At 39.2% G+C, this 18,592-nt stretch overlaps 1 protein-coding gene across 2 annotated transcripts in view; it reads left to right on the top strand.

Moving 5' to 3' along the window:
- Positions 1–18,592, top strand: part of ksr2 (kinase suppressor of ras 2) — a 423,089-nt gene that overhangs the window by 360,411 nt on the left and 44,086 nt on the right. For both annotated transcript variants that reach the window (XM_043715875.1, XM_043715876.1), the window contains 2 exons: positions 15,060–15,156; positions 17,318–17,451. In XM_043715875.1, the coding sequence (XP_043571810.1) occupies positions 15,060–15,156; positions 17,318–17,451 (231 nt within the window). The remainder of the gene's footprint in view (positions 1–15,059; positions 15,157–17,317; positions 17,452–18,592) is intronic.

The raw sequence follows: 18,592 nt of genomic DNA on the forward strand, positions 1-18,592 counted from the left end.
TGCCAGAGGAAGTGGTGGAGGCTGGTACAATTACAACATTTAAAAGACATCTGTATGCTATATGAATAGGAAGGGTTGAGAGGGATATCGGTGAAATGCTGGCAAATGGGACTAGATTTATTTAGGATATCTAGTTGGCATGGACGAATTGGACCAAAGGATCTGTTTCACTGCTGTATATCTCTATGAACACTATAAAAAGCATTCTCCAAAATCGGATAGGCTTTTTTTTTTCATCAGTGGGCTAGAGTGGGAAGCTTTGTGAAAATTCAGATAGACCAGTCACTTCAACTGCACTACCCTCATTAAGATTCCTTAATGTTTTGTCAAAATATTCAATCAAGTCAGTCAGATGCATCTCACTTCCTTTTTAAACAAAGGTGTAACATTAACAATCCTCCAGTCTCTTATGCCACTGAGGACAGGACTTGATGGTCAGACCTTCCATTATTTTCATCCTTGGCTTGTGTACCAGCCTGGGATACATTTCATTTTGCACTGGTAGTTTATTTACTTTCACGGATGCTAATCCCATTAATACAATCTCTCTTCTTAGGTTTAGTCCATACAATACTTCACAGGCTTCCTCCTTAGCTACAGCACCGTATTGTCCCTCTCTTTTTTTAAAGACAGGTGCATTAATATGGTTCTTTAAGAACCGTAGCAAAAACTTTCCCTACATACAGGTTTTCTTTTTGATCTTTTATGAACCCTAGTCTTGCCTTAATTATCCTCTTCTCAATACATTTATAAACACCTTTTGAATCATCTTGACTTTGCTTGCTAATATTCTTTCATGCTCTATCTTTGCACACCTAATTTCCTTTTCGATTTTATCCCTACACTTTCCATTCTTCTCTTGGCTTTCAGTCATAATGACTCCTCAATATGGGACATAAGCTTTCCTTTACTGCCTTATATGACCCTGTGACCTCATTGTCATCCAGCGGACTATCCTCCTTTTTCTTTGTGGGAACATGTTTACTCTGAACTCTTTGAATGATCCCTTTGAATCCCTGTAACTGTTCTGAGATTGATTTATCTTCAAACAGCTGTTTTATTGCTACTCCTTGTAAAATTAGCCTTGCCCCAATTTAGAATTCTAGCTCCTGTGTACCTTTGTCCTTTTCCATAATTAAATTAAAACTAAGTGGGTGATGATCATTAACACCAAAATGCTTTCCCATTTCCATCTCATCTAACTCCCCAGCTTCATTCTCTAAAATTAAATTCTGAACTACACCCAGTCTAGTTGAGTTTTTTTGCATACTGGCCAAATAAGTACTCCTGCACATGGCTAAATAATTCTGCTCCCTCAATTCTTTTCACATTAGAACTATTCCTGTTAATATTGGGGTAGTTAAAATTCCTACTATTACTTTTCTATGCCATGGTGCAGTTAGACTACAATGCCTTTGTAAATGGTTATAGAATCTTAAAGCTGGGACAGTAAGAGTTAAAGATAAGCTAAAATCTTCAGTCTATTCTATGTTCCGCTGCATATCATGTTAATGAGGAAATATGTAGTCATTTATAACAGGCTTTAAATGTTTATAATAAATGATATTGTCAGCAGAGTTAAATAGATTAGCTAGAAAACAGAAAACCTCAATCTGGTTAAAAGCGTATAAGAGATTTTATGAAACAGACTACTGGATTCTGAAAGTGAACTGACCTCAGTTGAATTCCTCCGGAAACTAGTTCAATAGTGGATATATGTGATTAAGCGGATAATGACAGATAAGAAAATATATGAAAAAAAGACTTGTGCTTCACACTGCATGATCCCTCAAGAGGGCCAGGAAACAATGTATTATGAAATATTTGATTTATTCTTACATATGAACCTACTTATTTTTTAAGTTCAAATCTTTTTTTCAACTGATCTCAACATTTTCTTGTAAGGCTTTGTCTTTATACTAACAGAGAAAAAGACTGGTACAGAAGGTGTGATGCATTCATACAGCTTCTGGAATAGTCAGACCAATGCTGAAAATAATGAGACCAGCAGATTAATTTGCCCCCATAGTTCCTCAAGATGCCCAGGAAAGTTCAGTCACAAGATAAACCAATCAGAAAAGAATTGCCCCCTCTAGAATGGCCAAGGTCTCTGCAGAGCTGCTCCTCCAACCATGTGCTGATTCCCCTCTCGCATTTGCTGCTAATAGGTTCATAGTAAGCCTGTCAGCAGTCAACTTGGCAGTGTAGCAGCCTGTGATTGGGGAAGCAACAAGAAATTGAGTTGCAGCAGTCAGCAGGATTGCCAGGTCTGACATCGTAACTCATTGATAATAGCTAGTTTGGACAAGAATATTCCAACTAAGTTTGTCATCTACATGAATCTCTGCAGGTCAGTCACGTTATGAGGAACTGGAAACTTCTAGATTATTCTTCTCTTTTATGGATGACTGATACCAAATGCATCCACAATATGCCCAAGCAACTTGACAGTTGGCTGTAAGGATTGACATTTTTGTTGAATTTAAGTCCTGCATCCTGCAGGTGTTGTAGCATAGCTTGCAGTCGCATTCTACCTGAGTGGATTTGTGGAATAGGACGTCATCCACTTGACATACAACTCCATCCAGTCTTTCTAGGATGCTTGACATCGTCCTCTGGAAAATTTATGATGCTCTTGTTATGTCAAAGTATGGTTGAAATTAAACCTTCCAAATGGTGCAATCAAGATTGTGAGCAATTTAGACTCATGATCAAAGGGCAAATCACTGTTTACATTTTGCTTTGCAAAGATTGAACTCTTTCCCAATTTTGCGAAGCTCTCATCCACAGATGACAATGACAAACTGCATGTTCAACTTGTTTGTTCAGCTGTGCAAGATCTGTGCAGCTCCTGATAGATCCGTTGGGCTTTGGCATTGGTACCATCCCCAAGCACCAGGTGGTTGGTTCTGTCACCAATAAATAATCTCTTGAGTCAACATAGTCAATTTCCTTCTTTATCTTTGGCAAAGTGGATAAGGAACTGTTCTGGATGTAAACAGCCACATTGGCTTAATTTTTGATGTACAGTCATATGGTACGCTGACTTCAGCTTTCCTGGTTCTGTGAACAGCTGTGAAAATTTGGCACTGATGTTTTTTAAGCTAATCTCCAAGGCTTTCTTTTTTTCTGAGCTCTGCATATCAGATGTAAGTCATACAGGCATTCCAGTTTAACGAGAATTCTGGTCGGCAGGTCTTTATGTTTTTTTCTGTTAAGGAGGGAGGGTTGCATTCGGTTGTCATATGATCTCTTTGCCCATGGAACGTTTTTACATGTTTGCGAAGGGAACTTTACTCCAACCATGGGTCAACATTCAAAAGAAAGAAAACTAATGCACTTGTTTATAATTTGAAGTGTTTGATTTCCAAACTAGGGGATATTCCATTATCTTCCACTTGCTTTTGCTTTCCTCTAATGAAATTCATCTTCAAATCATTCATGGCTTCCATTTCATTAGTCTTGCCATCTTTTGAAAGCATTTTATTTTGAAAAACTTCTTCAATGGGACATCGGCTTCTTTGGCCATCCCTTCAGGCCAACCACATTGCTGTGGGTCTGGAGTCACATGTGGACTAGACCAGATAAGGATGACAAATTACCTTCCTAAAAGGATATTAGTGAACAAAGTGGATCTTTTAAACAACAATCAACAGTGACTACACAGTCACCATGAAGCTAGCTTTATATCCCAGATTTTTTTTGTCTAATTCACATTTCACCATCTGCTGGGATGGCATTTGAATCCCAGTCTTCAGAATAGGATTCTGTGTTACTAATTGAGTAACATTACCTCTATGCCACTACCTCTTCTTTTAGCTGATTCTGTACAGACTTCTTGCTACAACTGAACCTGTGAGTGACCCGTATTCCTGCAAAATGAGCATTCCGCATCTGGCAAAAAAGGACTTTCATGCCTGTGCTTTATTGCTACCACATCAATACCAGTTGATGGATGTGTACATCGTCTCTCCTGCTTTTGTAGGACTGCTTCTCTGTTTACAAATTTAACATACTCCACCGAGTCAGTTCTTTTTTGAATATAATTCTTCTGACGCCCCAAATCATCAATTGATTTTGCTTCTTGGCCTCAGCTGGACTGCTCAGTTGAATTACCTATGTTAAGGCTAAATCAATTCTCCACTGCAAATGGTCAGATAAAGCACCATCCAATATTCCAATAACAATTTTGTGCTGTTAATTCATCTTTTAAGCTGTCATTTTCACAGTTTTCTGCAAATCTGTATGTAAGTATGAATTTATCAATCCTTTCCCATTGTTGTTGGGTAAGTTTGTTATGTTCAGTCAGCTCAACAGAGACATTCTTTGCAGATTGAGGTAGGCATTAAGTGGTTTTATTACTCACTCATGCATAGTTTTATTCTTTGACGACTCCCTGTCTAACTGGAATATAGTCTGCACAGCAGCTTTTTGCATATAATAGCATTCTGGCCTGCTGTTTTAAAAAATTCTCAAGGTCAGGTTCGTAGGAGAGTAGTCTGACACAGAACAAACGACCAAGAGGCGAGTCTGCTAGAATATGGGCATTTTATTCCCCGCAGCGTCGCCAGAATGGGTCTGGCTTATACTCACTCTACATGTTACCAAAACTGGGAGCCGTCAGTTCTCGTAGAGCGGTTGCCAACAACCCACGCTCGGCGGTTAAACGTAACCCCGGAGCAGACTCACCGAACTGGAGACTTTTCCGGCTGATATACTCTTTTCCAGATATAAACATTCATGTGAACAGCAGAAAAACACATTCCATTCTGGTTACATACAGATAATAACAGCAGAGCAAGGCTAAAAAACACATTCCATTCTGGTTACATACAGATAAGAAGATTCACACGGGGAGGTGTGTAATAAGATTCACACGGGACTAAGCAACACCTCCATTCCGGTTAGATTCACACATGTATTGGGACATAATTTTTAACCGTTTCACCACATTCCACTGCTTGGAATTTTACACCACACCTGCTCATGGCCCAGCTTCGCAGCGAGGCCCAATACAATCTGATACACTTCTGCTTATTTGGCACATATGACTTCCTTGAAGCTTTCTGATAATGGCAGAGACCTCGAGATCTAGTCATAGAGTCATAAAGTACAGAAACAGACCCTATGGTCCAACTCATCCATACCAATCAGATTTTCCAAACTAAACTGATCCCACTTCCCTTCACTTGGCCCATATCCCTCTAAACCTTTCCTATTCATGTATCTATCCAAATGATATTTTATATGTTTAAACCTTACCTTCATCTACCTCTTCCTCTGGCAGCTCATTCCACACATGAACCACCTTCTGATTACATAATACATGAGATCGGTAGGAAAATTCCTAAGTCCTTGTTGACCTAAGTATACCATTGGTGAAGAAATACAGTGCAACATATTGGAATGAGCCTGAGGGGCTGAAATGACCTACACAGCAATTAGCTATGAAGTAACTATGATGGAGTTTGGCTCCAGTTCAAATCAGAACAAGTGCACAATTTCCTCCATTTCCTCTTTAGAAAGGTTGCAGATAAATGTACAGTGCCTATATTTGTATGTGAGAAGATGGCAGGTGGTATGGAAAGGCCTCACAGTGTCAGTTATTTGGCATTCACAGATTCCTTGTCTTTGATTTTAGGTTTTAAATATAGTAGGATTCACGTAAGGAAGCAGATGAAGCAGATTTCTGAGTTTTGGCAATGCCATTACTCATCACACCAAGCCTTCTCACCAACTAAGCTGAACAAAAATAAAACTACTAAAAACAAAACTGTGCAAAAACACTTGAAAAACATCTTGCAAAACATGGGCTATATTTTGCCAGACCACGCAGAGATAAATGGGGCTTTTTTCTGGTTGCCAAGATGTTACTACTGTGTTCAGTATTAGAATTAGGTTTATTGTCACGTGTACTCACATGAGTACAGTGAAAAGTTTACAGAGTTACTGCTTACGGTGCCGTGTTAGCTACAAAGTTACCTAGGTACAGACTTACAGAATCTAAAGTGTGAAAGCAGATTATTTGGCCCATCTAGTCCACACTGACTCTCTGAGGAGCATCCCACCCATATCCACCCCTTACCCTAACTCTGTAACCCTGCATTTCCCATGGCTGCACATCCCTGAACACTATAGGCAATTTAGCAAAGCCAATCCACTTAGCTTGCACACCTTTGGAGTGTAGGACGAAACTGGAGCGCTCGGAGAAAACCATGCAGACACGGGGACAATGTGCACTCTCCACACAGACAGTCAGCTGAAGCTGGATTCGAACCTAGGTCCCTGGTGCTGTGAGGTAGTGCTACTAACCATGGAGTCTCTGTGTCACCCTGATTGCAATTTAGACTATTTAGACTAGATACATATTATTTACAGACTGTATTAATGACTTGGATATGCAGATAGAAAGTACTATCGCCAAATTTGCAATTGACATTAAAATGGGTCATAAAATAAGTTGTGATGAAGAAATAAATTTACAAATAGATATGGATATGTTAGGTCAGTCGGCCAAAATTTGGCAGGTGAACTTTAATGTGGATAATTGTGAGGTTATGCATTTTGATCAGAGAAATAGACAGGGAACTTATTATCTAAATGGAGGGAAACTTCAGAGAGCTTCTCTGCAGAGGGATCTGCATGAATTGCAGAAAACTAGCATGCAGATAAAGCATGTAATAACAAAAGCCCATGGAAGTTTGGCATTTATTGCAAAAGAAATAGCACATAAAAGCAGGGAAGTCTTGCTGCAACTGTGCAGACTGTATCTGGATTATGGTACGTGATTTTGGTGCCCTTACTTGAGGAGCAATATAGTTGCATTGGAAGCAATTCAGAGGAGGTTCACTAGATTGATTCCAGAGATGAGGTGATTATTTTATAAAATGAGATTGAGCAGTTTAGGCTTATGCTCTGTGGAGTTTAGACAAATAAGAGGTGATCCAATTTAATTATTAAGGTGTTAAAGGGGATTGACAAAGTAGACATAGAAAGTATGTTTCCTCATATGAGGCGATCTGGAGCAAGAGGTCACAATTTTAGATAAAGTGCATCAAATTTAAAACAGAGATGAGGCAAAATTACTTATATCAAAGGGTCATGGATCTGGAATTTACTACCTAGAGTGTGGTGGATGCTGGGACACAGTAAATTTAAAGAGGAGATACAGATTTCTAATTAGTCATGGGTTAAAGGGTTATGGAAAGTGGGCAGGAAACTGGAATTGAGGCTGAGATGAGATCAGCCACACTCGTAATAAATGGCAGAGCAGGCTTGAGAGGGGCTGAATTGCCTAGTCTTGTTCCTAGTTTGTATTTTCTTATGCATTGAGCATAGACTGGGATGCAGTAAAATAAATTGGGAAGGTATTGTGTGCCATTGCCAACATCTTCCTGCTGTCTTGCCATTTTGCCAGCAGTTGGAAAAGTGGCAGATGGACCTTCTACCTGGAGCTCAGTTGAAGTCCTTGATGTCAATTAAGAGCCTCTTCTTGATCCTACTAACATTTTGCATATGGTTGGAGAAGCCTTTGCTGCATGTGAATACTGACAGGTAAATCCTGCTGGTCTACCAGCTGATTTCTGATGTTAGGGGTGTGAAGACCTTTTTGGGTATTCTTTAGTTTATCAAAGGCCCCCTTTGATTTCACTGGTGCTCCCCATTCTCACCAAGCTGACCCATTCAATAAACTGCCCTTGTCCCCACCAGCCCCCACAATAGGCTGCCTGTCTTGAATTTACATCTTCACTCCCTCCCAACCTACCCACCTTTAGGGAGACAAAGCCATCAATGTGCCCTCATCTCCAGGTGCAATCTTGCAAAGATCACTACTAGCAATAACACCACTGACTGGGGCAGGTGGACCATAATCTTTAATAGGGCAGAAGTCTCTGCAGTCACTTTTTAATTCGCTGCCATTATCAAAATATGGTCTTGGATTTCACTGAGTGCCAAAATTCTGCTGAATGATGGGATTTTTTCTGTCTCTAGAAAGTTCCAACCATGATTTTGTCTTCCTTGAAATTGTCAATTCCACATTCAGCAGCTACCTGGATATGGTCATCAAAACAACATATTGATGAATACATGTATAGCTTTGTAACCAGAGAAAAGTAGTGTTCAATTCCAAATGGTGGCATGTCTGTCGCTATTAAATTAGAAGGAAGCTAATCGAAGCTCTCAGCACATGCCATAATGTCCACCAGAATTGTGACTAAAGTGTATTACACGGAAACTCTGTTTAAGTGATCTCAACACACAGTCTAGTTCTCTGCCGTCACCTAAATTAGCAAAATCACGATATTTTAGGCCTAGATTTGGGGACAATACGCAACACCACTGTGACATTGCACTGCACTTTTGGTGCCTGCTTTTTATTGCTTGATGTTTGCAAAACAAAAATCTGAGATGACACTGGAAATTTCAATTTGTTAATGATCGGAACATTAGCTTGAAAAATAATAGAACCTCTAGGATTACTTTTCATGCCCTTAGGCCAAGTTGCAGAAGGGTGGGGCAACTCTTAATGAGGGTAAGTTAAATAATAGTATCTTATGTAAACCAATTATTTTAGGGACAGTAGGAACATTTTTACACGCTAAATGATTCAAAAAACAAATATATGTTAAAGAAAGTCGCCCAAGAAAGTGACATTAGTTTGGAAATACGAACAGATACCCCAGTGAAAATATAGACTGAAGTCTATTTGTGGCCAAGATTGAAGTTCATAATTGAGGAATATTAACAAGCAAAGTGTTTAGATTGTCATTCGTATTCAAGCTCATAGATGTTTACAACACAGAAGGAGGCCATTCAGCCCATCATATCCACAGCCATCAACAAAGATCTGACTACACTAATCCCATTTTCAAGCTTTTGCCCTATGGTACTAGAGGCTAACGCTGTGCAAATGAATATGTACAAATTGCTTAAATGTTACAAGAGTTTTCAACTCAACTACCTTTCAAGTAGTGAGTTTCAGACTCCCACAATCCTTTGAGAGAAAGCATTTCTATTGTACTCATCTCCTCTTGGCCTTATACTTCTTATCTTAAATCTATGTCCCTGGTTATTGGCCCCAATACTAATGAAAAAAGTTCCTTCCTTGACATTCTATCCATACCCCTCATACCCTTAAATCGGATTCTCCCTCAGCATTAGCTGGCAATATCCTGATTTTTCCTCTTGTCTGGCAAAAAATGAGTTATTGATTCTTTCTATGAAAACAAAACTCTTACCTTTACATGTGTTTTTTTTACTGGTTTGAGTATAATTTAAGTTAAAGAATCATCTCAGAAAAAAGATGAGGTGAATGCCTCATTTGATTATGCTGAAACAAAATATATAAACACCTACTGAACACCTACATTAAGGTAAGACCACAATGGGTGCAATGGGAACAGCAGTCTAAGCTAAGTATTTACATTTGCGCTTCTTACAACTTAGGTCTCGAAGGGTGAATAAATTCATTTTTGCAGTCCATTTTTGAGATTGGTACATCAATTTTAATTTTTAAAAAGTGTGTTTCTTTTTCAATTCAATGTGTACAAGCCAGCTACAACTTTTGAGTGAGCAAGAGAACAGATAGTTTTATTATTTTAAAATACTGACTCAGGTAAACATTATTAGAAGTTGAAACCACATTTCCCTCCCCCCCGCCACAAACACACACACACACACACTCTCACTCTCTCTCTCTCCCCCCAAACGTGTAATGTTTAAAGAAAATGTTAAATTCCCATAAGAAAGATAATTATACTCTGATGTTCCTTTCATAGTCTGAAGGTCCAATGGTATGTCAACCAAAGTAAGTGTGGCATTTTTCTTTTTAACTGGAATCAATCTTTTTCCCAGAGTCAGTGCTATGATGTTTGAAGTTCCTTTTAAATTTAAATTCTGTATTCAGTGATGTAACACATGGTGTCTGTAGTAATTGGAACGAGTGCCAGGTGGATTTCATTGTCTATGAGATCGTTGATTTGGATTGTTAACCTGAGCTAAGCAGGGAGTCCTGACTGACAGATATAAACAAACTCAGAGAATCTCCTCATTCTAGGAACCGGCTCTGAGCTGGCTGGTCATGTACCATGCACATGTGAATAAAGGCTGATTTGGTGGCAGGATACTGGCCTCTGTGCAGTTATTTCTGGGTCTGATCCTGTATAAAAGCTGTTGAGAGAGAACTCAATCTTGTAAGCTATTTTGATGTATCAACCCTTTTCTAACAAGTGGACAACCTTGTTAGTTCTTCCCAGGTGGGGGTTTTGATTGTGTGACAGCCAGCTATTGGAACACAATGGAGGCATCCATCTTAACAAAGGAATTTCGCTTTCCCATTGGCAAAATTATAAAGATGCCATTGAAGCAGATAGTGGAGTTCAGCCCATCTTTGCAAATCAATTTTTTTAGGCCCCTGCTTTGTCACTTCCCAATCCTGCTGGCAGGTCTGCTGTTTATTGTCAGTTTTAACTATCTTAATGCAAATTAATTTCATAGCAGTGTTGAAATTAAATGTATTCATAAAACAGCAACAGAACGGGAAGGTACCCACGAACAAATAATTTAATAGAAAAATTGAGAGAAAGCTAGTCCGTGTTTAGATAATTTCCTCTGATTCTGCAAGCAAGGTCTGTTGCCAGGAGAGGAGCTGAGGACTTACAAGTAGCTGGCTCCTGGCAACAGAAGTTAGTCTTTACTTGACCTCAACAACAATAACTTGTATTTGAATTAGCCCCTTTAAATGAAATAATACACCCCAAAGTACTTAAATGGAGTCTAAAAGTTGAGTAAGGAAGAAAAAATAGAGAGCAAGTGAGCTAGAAATATGAAAACAAATCATGAGTGTATAGATATAGATATTCAGAAAAAGAATGAATAAGTGTTAGTCTAAAGAAAATGAGTCTGGGGAATTAATAATGGAAAATAAGGCACATGCGTTAAGCAGGCATTCGCATCCAATAAAAACAAAATACTGAAGATGCTGGAAGTCTGAACCAACACACAGTACTGGAGAAATGCAAGAGTTCTGGCATCACCTGTGGAGAGAAAAACTGATTGAACATTTTGAGTCCAGTATAACACTTCTTCAGAAGTTCCAGTGAAATGGTACTGAGCAAATTGTTGGAACTGACCAGATGGACTTCATCCCATGATCTGAAAAGAAGTGTTTGGTGAGATAGTTTGTGTGTTGGTTTTAATTTTCCCAAAGCTCCCTTGATTTGTAGACAGAGCCCTTAGAAAGGAAATGGCAAATGTAGCTTCTTTATTCAAAATGAGAAGGACACAAAAAACAGGAAACTACCAGCTAGTTGATGTAACGTTTGTCGCATAAGGGAGATGTGAGATGAAATTAATTGTAGCTGGATACTTAGATAAATTCACGTTATTAGCCAGAGTCAACATTGTTTTGTGAAATGGAAAACACCCTTTTGGAGTTCTTTGAGGAAGCAACATATGCCTTGGACAAAGGGGATTGAGGATGTACTATATTTAGCTTTCCAGAAGGCATTTGATAAAATGCTACATCAAAAATTATTGTGGAAAATGACAGTGTCATGAAGGGGTAAGATATTGGCATGGATAGAAGCTGGGCAGGCTGGCAGTAAACAGAGAAGAGTCATAACAAGTCATTTTCTGGATGGTAAGATGTAACGTGTGGTGTGTCACAGAGAACAGTGCTAGGGCCTCAACTCCTTCCAATTTATACAATTTCTTGGATAAAGGGACTGAAAGTATGGTTGCTAAATATGCTGATGACACAAAGGTAGGTGGAAACATAAATTATGAAGAGTTGCGAGGTGGTGATGGCCTAATGGTATTATTGGTGGATTTATCAATCCAGAAACTCAGCCAATGTTCTGGGAACCTAGGTTCAAATTCCACTACAGCAGATGGTGGAATTTGAGTTTGAAAAAAAAATTGGATATAAGAATCTACACCGTTGCTGATTGTTGGAAAAAACATTGAGCTCACTAACGTCCTTAAGGAAAGGAACCCTACCATAGAGTCATAGTCATAGAGATGTACAGCATGGAAACAGACCCTTCGGTCCAACCCGTCCATGCCGACCAGATATCCCAACCCAATCTAGTCCCACCTGCCAGCACCCGGCCCACCATCCTCATCTAGTCTGGCTTACATGTCACTCCAGACCTGCAGCAATGGGTTGGAAGCAGTTCAGAGAAGATTTTCAGGACGAACACCAAGAACAGGTTTGTTTGCATATGAGGATAAGTTGGTTAGGCTAGGCTTGTATCCTAGGTAAAAACAATGACTGCAGATGATGGAAACCAGATTCTGGAGTAGAGTGGTGCTGGAAAAGCAGAGCAGTTCAGACAGCATCCAAGGAGCAGTAAAATTGACATTTCGGGCAAAAACCCTTCAGCAAACCTGGGGTTTGACCCAGGGGTTAACTTGACCCAGGGGTTAACTTGAACTACATACTGCGCCATCAGTAGGACTAGCTACTTCCACCTCTGCATCATCAATCTAGGCTTGTATCCTGATGAAGGGCTTTTACCCAAAACATCGATTTTCCTGCTCTTCAGATGCTGCCGGACCTGCTGTGCTTTTCCAGCACCACTCTAATCTAGACTAGGCTTGTATCTGCCAGAGTTTAGAAGGGTAAGAAGTAGCTTGATCGAAACAAGGTCCTGACAGGTTTGATGTGGATAGATGCTTCCTTTGTGGAGAATCTCAAACTCGGGATCAATATTTAAAACTAAAGGGCTGCCTGTTTTAGACAGAGTTGAGGCAAAATATTTTCTGAGAGGCTGCTGAGTCTTTGGAACTTTTCTTCAAAAGGCAGTGAAAGCAGAGTCTTTGAATATTTTAAAGGCAGAAGTAGAGAAAATCTTAGTTAGTAAGAAGTTGAAAGGTTATTGATGGTATGTGAAGTAATCAGATTGGTCATGATCCTAATTAATAGTAGAACAGGCTTCAGGGGCTAAGTGGCCTCTTTCTGCTGTTAATTTGTATGTTCAGATCTCATAAAGCAAACTAAGACACCAAGTTATATAAGGAAATATAAGGGAAGAGCAAGGAAGAGGGAGTGTCAGAAGGTAATTCCAGAGGTTAAAACCTAGGCAGTTGAAACTGCAGACACTAATATGGAGCAGTCAAAAATTAGGGTTACTGAAGAGGGTTAAACTAGGTGAGTGCAGATTTATCAAAAAGTTATAGGGATTGAGAAAGCTACAGAGTTGAGGAGAGGTCATGGAGGAATTTGGAAATATCTCTGAGAATTTTAAAATCCATGTTTTTCTGGACTGGAAAATAGTATAGATCAGCAAGCATAAGGGTGATGGGTGAACGGAACTTGGTACAAGAAATGTTTTCGATGATTTCAGGTTTAAAGTCAGTTGAATGTAGCTAACTCTGCCAGGAGGATGCTGGAATAGTCAAACCTGCTGGTACAAAAGTCATGGATGAGGATTTCAGCAGCTGAGAAGGAAATTGATGATGCAGAGGTGGAAGTAGCTAGTCCTACTGATGGCGCAGTATGTAGTTCAGGTTAACCCCTGGGTCAAATATGACACCAGGCTTGCTGACAACCTGATCCTGACTCAATTTCCAGCGAAAACGATGCAATCATTAGGTATGTTCACTGCAAAAAGGATTTTTTTAACCTTTTGGGGATACTTCCACTATTACAGCGAAATAAATTCTGATATATTTCTATGAAATAGCAAGTTATTGAACTTTCTTTTGACAAATCCATAGGAGTTGCACAAACACATTCTGTTTGGAACATGATTGTAGACCTTCTGAAATTGAAAAATAAGGATTTTAGTAATAATATACTCTTGCAGTGACTGTATTTATCAGAGCAGCATTGCAGCCACTGTCATTCAGAATTTTATGCTACAAGGGTTTCCAAACAAGAAATAAGGATTTTTACCTGCATTCAACCACTTTTCATGACAGCCATTTCAATGAGTACTTTGGTGGATATTAATACCGGAATCCCATTATTACCCAATTGCATGCAGAAATTCATCAAAACTCAGTACAAAAATTTGTCAGTTGTTTTAATCCATGACTAAAGACAACAAATCAATATTCAGATTCAAACAGCATCCCATCCTTCCAAAAGCATTACAGACAGAAAAGCTGGGTTAATAAATGAAAAATCACATTACCTTAATGTGACTACATGGAAACTCTACTAGACATGGGATTTTTACCTTAGCTTGCATCCTTTTCCGTTATGAAATTATAAGGACTCATTTAGCCTTCGTAGTGAAGGTTGTTTCACCTACTTCATAAATATTCTATTACTCAACTGTCACATTGTAAGGTATGAACCCTGCAAAATGTTCAAGGAATCAAGATTGTTGAAGTAGTCAAATGTTTTAAAACTAACAATGGCTCTTCAGAATTTATGTGTCAAAATTAATTAAATACGTTACTTGAAACCCGTTGCCTGAGTTGCTTTTAGGAGGCTAGATTCTCTTTAGGCACAGGTGTTAAGCTACTAGTTCAAATGGTTTGCTGTTGATATGATATCAAACACCCTTGTACAATTACATACAACAGATGGGCATGGTTTGAAGCTAATTTGATTGAGATCTGCAGTCTCCAAAGGAAACATTAATGGGAATCTTCAAAGATCAATATCTTACATGCTGCAGTTGGGCCTTTGAGAAAGTAAAAGATGAAATGCTTTATATTCATATCTTTTGAAGTACCTGAGAGAATAGTATCACCCCCTCATCAGACGTCTATTTCTTGATAAACAAATACATTTTGATAAATAAATTAATACATGAGATTGTTCTGTGTAAATATATTTCAAGAGGACAATATAGTAATCATTAGTTCTTATTAAATTCTTATTGACCAAATTTTATGATCTCAGGATTAATAGATTTTCACATTTTTAACATATTGCTGAGCCTATTAAAATTTTAAAATATGATTTTTATGAAACAAAAATAAAATTATAATTTAACTTTTAGTAGTTTATACGTTGATAGGTGTCACCAATTATTTTAAATCTCCATTGTGTCCATTAAGGCTTACAGCCATTTAGTATTTGCATGTTTTTTATTTTCCAGCCTCTGCAAGGGAAGAACTCTGTACTCTGTTGTTAGAGATGCTAAAATGGTGCTGGATGTGAACAAGACCAGACAGATTGCTCAGGAGATTGTGAAGGTGTGCCAAGTGTTATGATATCTATTGAAACTATGACTTAAAGTCATAGAGATGTACAGTACAGAAACAGACCTTTCAATCCAACTCGTCCATGAATATCCTGTATAAATCTAGTCCTATTTACCAATATTTCGCCCATATCCCTCTAAACCCTTCCTATTCATATACCAACTAGATACTTTGTAATTGTGCCAGCCTCCATCACTTCCTCTTGCAGCTCATTCCATAAACACATCACCCTCTGTGTGAAGAAGTTACCCTTAGGTCTCTCTTGTATTTTTCCCCTCTCACCTTAAACCTAGTTTTGGACTCCCCCACCTCGGGGAAAAGGCCTTGTTTATTTATCCTATCCATGCCCTTCATGATTTTATAAACCTCTACATTGTCACCCCTCAGCCTCCAATGCTCCAGCGAAAATAGCCCCGGCCTATTCAGCCTTTCCCTAAAGCTCAAACCCTCCAACCCTGACAACATTCTTGCAAATCTTTTCTGAACCCTTTCAGGTTTCATAACATCCTTCCTAAGGAGGGAGACCAGAATTGCACACAGTACTCCAAAAGTGGCCGAACCAATGTCCTGTACAGCTGCAACATGACCTCCCAACTCCTATACTCAGTGTTCTGACCAATAAAGGCAAGCATACCAAATGCTTTCTTGACTATCCTCTCTATCTGTGACTCCACTTTTAAAGAACAATGAACTTTCACTCCAAGGTCTCTTTGCTCAGCAACACTCCCCAGGACCTTACCATTAAGTGTACAAGTTCTGCCCTGATTCGCCTTTCCAAAATCTCGCACCTCGCATTGATCTAAATTAAAGTCCATCTTCCTCTGCTTGGCCCGTTGGTCCATCTGATCAAGATCCCATTGTGCCGTGAGGTAACTACACCTCCAATGTTGGTGTCATCTGCAAACTTACTAACCATACCTCCTATGTTCACATCCAAATTTTGAAAGATATTTAAATTTCCAGTGACTGAAAGGATCACATAAAAATATTTCATGTTTTAAGAGCTTTATTCAAAGAAGAAAACTCAAAGCAATATTGATTAACCACTATTTAGAAAACAACTTACACCTTAAACTAAGTTATATGCTGCAAACTATGTCTTTAAAAAAGCCTCATCCATGGCTGTAATCATTTGTTCTACACTTTATCAAGAAGTGCACTCTGATTCCTAAAAACACATTTTAACAGGTTATGATTGCTTTGATGCATCTTGACACAGGTTGACAAGTTTAAATTTCCAAGGGGTTTATGCACCTTTTACACACAATCTTCTCCGCAGTTAACAATCCTACGCAGTACTAACCCCCTCCCCCAAAGATCCATGACCCTCCTATCCAAAGGATACTTGATGCTGCTCTCAAAGAATCCTTGACCCCAACCTTCAAGTATACTAGGACCATATCCAGAGAGGTCAGTCAGCTCTCCAAAGGGGTACGTTGACAATCCAAAACAAATACACTAAGAACAGATCCACTCTTATCAAGTTTCATCTCCACTCATCAGGTTCCGGACACCAAATTCCAAAATCTGAATTAAGTGGGGCCAGCTAATCATTTAAATGGCCAGCGAGTCTCCATGAATACCACATCCCAACCAAAACGGGCTATTCTGAAAATAGGATGTGTCAGAGGTGGCACTTAGTATTTCTTATCTCTTCTGCCATTTTTACCCTGGAGGGTCTCTGTTGGGCAGACAGTCTGGGCCTAACGTCAGCACAGATGGTCTTGCCATTATCCACCGATGTGAGGACCTTGCACCTTCTCTGTAAAGCACTTGGTTTGGGCCCCTCTTGTCCCCATTGCAACCTCACCACCCAACATTGTTGTCAGGAAGAATGCTGAGCTGCTCATTCTCCCATTTTACCTGAAAAATGAGCAACAATCCTAAAACATAAACTTAGTATTTGTAATAAGAAGGACACAATAATATAAAAGTACTTGAAATCATTGCAACAAAATGGTGAATTTTATTATTTTAAGTGTTAAATCATTTAATATTGTCCACTGTTCCTTAAAAAATGAATACAATGTTACTTGTTTTGGTGATTAATTTGCATAATATTTTTACCATGGGAAAACATAATACTTGCTCTGTGGTCTTCTCTGCAATTAACGCTACACACATACTTAAAACTGTTGTTTTTATTTTCAAGGGAATGGGTTACCTACATGCTAAAGGAATTATTCACAAAGATTTGAAGTCAAAGAATATTTTCTATGACAATGGAAAGATAATAATTACTGACTTTGGTCTCTTCAGCATCTCCGGAGCTTTACAAGAGGGCAGGTACAGTATAGCAGTGCATTTAAATCATTGCTGTAAGCTGAGATAATATGCAACTGTTGTTTTTTCTCTTATAAGTTTGCTTCTAATTTACTTTTCAAAATAGATTTTATTTCCGTTTTAGAATAGCTGCCCATTTTCTTGAAATTGCAATTGTAGACAGAATAAACATTCATTATTTCAGTTAAAAATACTATTTTAAATTATCTTTAACTGTGACTTTGCAAATATGTAATTAAATAGGAAGCAAGGAGAACATTTGTTGAAACAAAGCAGAAATTACTGGAGAAACTTAGCAGGGATGGCAACTTCTGTGGAGAGAAAGCAGAGTTAACATTTTGGGTCCAATGACCCTTCTTCAGATCCATAATCCTGTTGTAACATTAGAAGTAATTATTTGCAACTATGTACTAACCCACTGAGTATGTTGATAGCAATAGCATTTACACTTTAATTTAGGAGAAGTGTAATTTTAAAAATGTATTTCAACAGATGAAACAGTATTTGTTTTCTTTGCTAAAGGTTGAGTTGAGCTAGGCATCCTTCTCTAACTGAGAGTGGATAGAGATAGTATTCTAGGTGGAAAATTCCAGACAACAGGATCATAGCAGAGTGATGACAAAGAAAAGTTCAGTGTTTGAGCAGGGAAGGACACCGCTGAAGCCAAACGTCAACTCGAGGACACCTCTTCCTACTGCCCCCTCGACCATGACCCCACCCCCCATCACCAAACCATCATCTCCCAGACCATACAGAACCTCATCACCTCAGGAGATCTCCCACCCACAGCTTCCAATCTCATAGTCCGGGAACCCCGCACTGCCCGGTTCTACCTCCTTCCCAAGATCCACAAGCCTGACCACCCTGGCCGACCCATTGTCTCAGAATACTCCTGCCCCACTGAACTCATCTCGACCTACCTCGACACTGTCCTATCCCCACTAGTCCAGGAACTCCCCACATACGTTCGAGACACCACCCACGCCCTCCACCTCCGCCAAGACTTACGTTTCCCCGGCCCCCAACTCCTCATCTTCACCATGGATATCCAATCCCTCAACACCTCCATCCGCCATGACCAGGGCCTCCAAGCCCTCCAGTTTTTCCTCTCCAGACGTCCCCAACAGTACCCTTCCACCGACAC

Source organism: Chiloscyllium plagiosum, chromosome 25 (assembly GCF_004010195.1).
Source record: "Chiloscyllium plagiosum isolate BGI_BamShark_2017 chromosome 25, ASM401019v2, whole genome shotgun sequence".
In the NCBI taxonomy this organism is placed as follows: Eukaryota; Metazoa; Chordata; class Chondrichthyes; order Orectolobiformes; family Hemiscylliidae; genus Chiloscyllium; species Chiloscyllium plagiosum.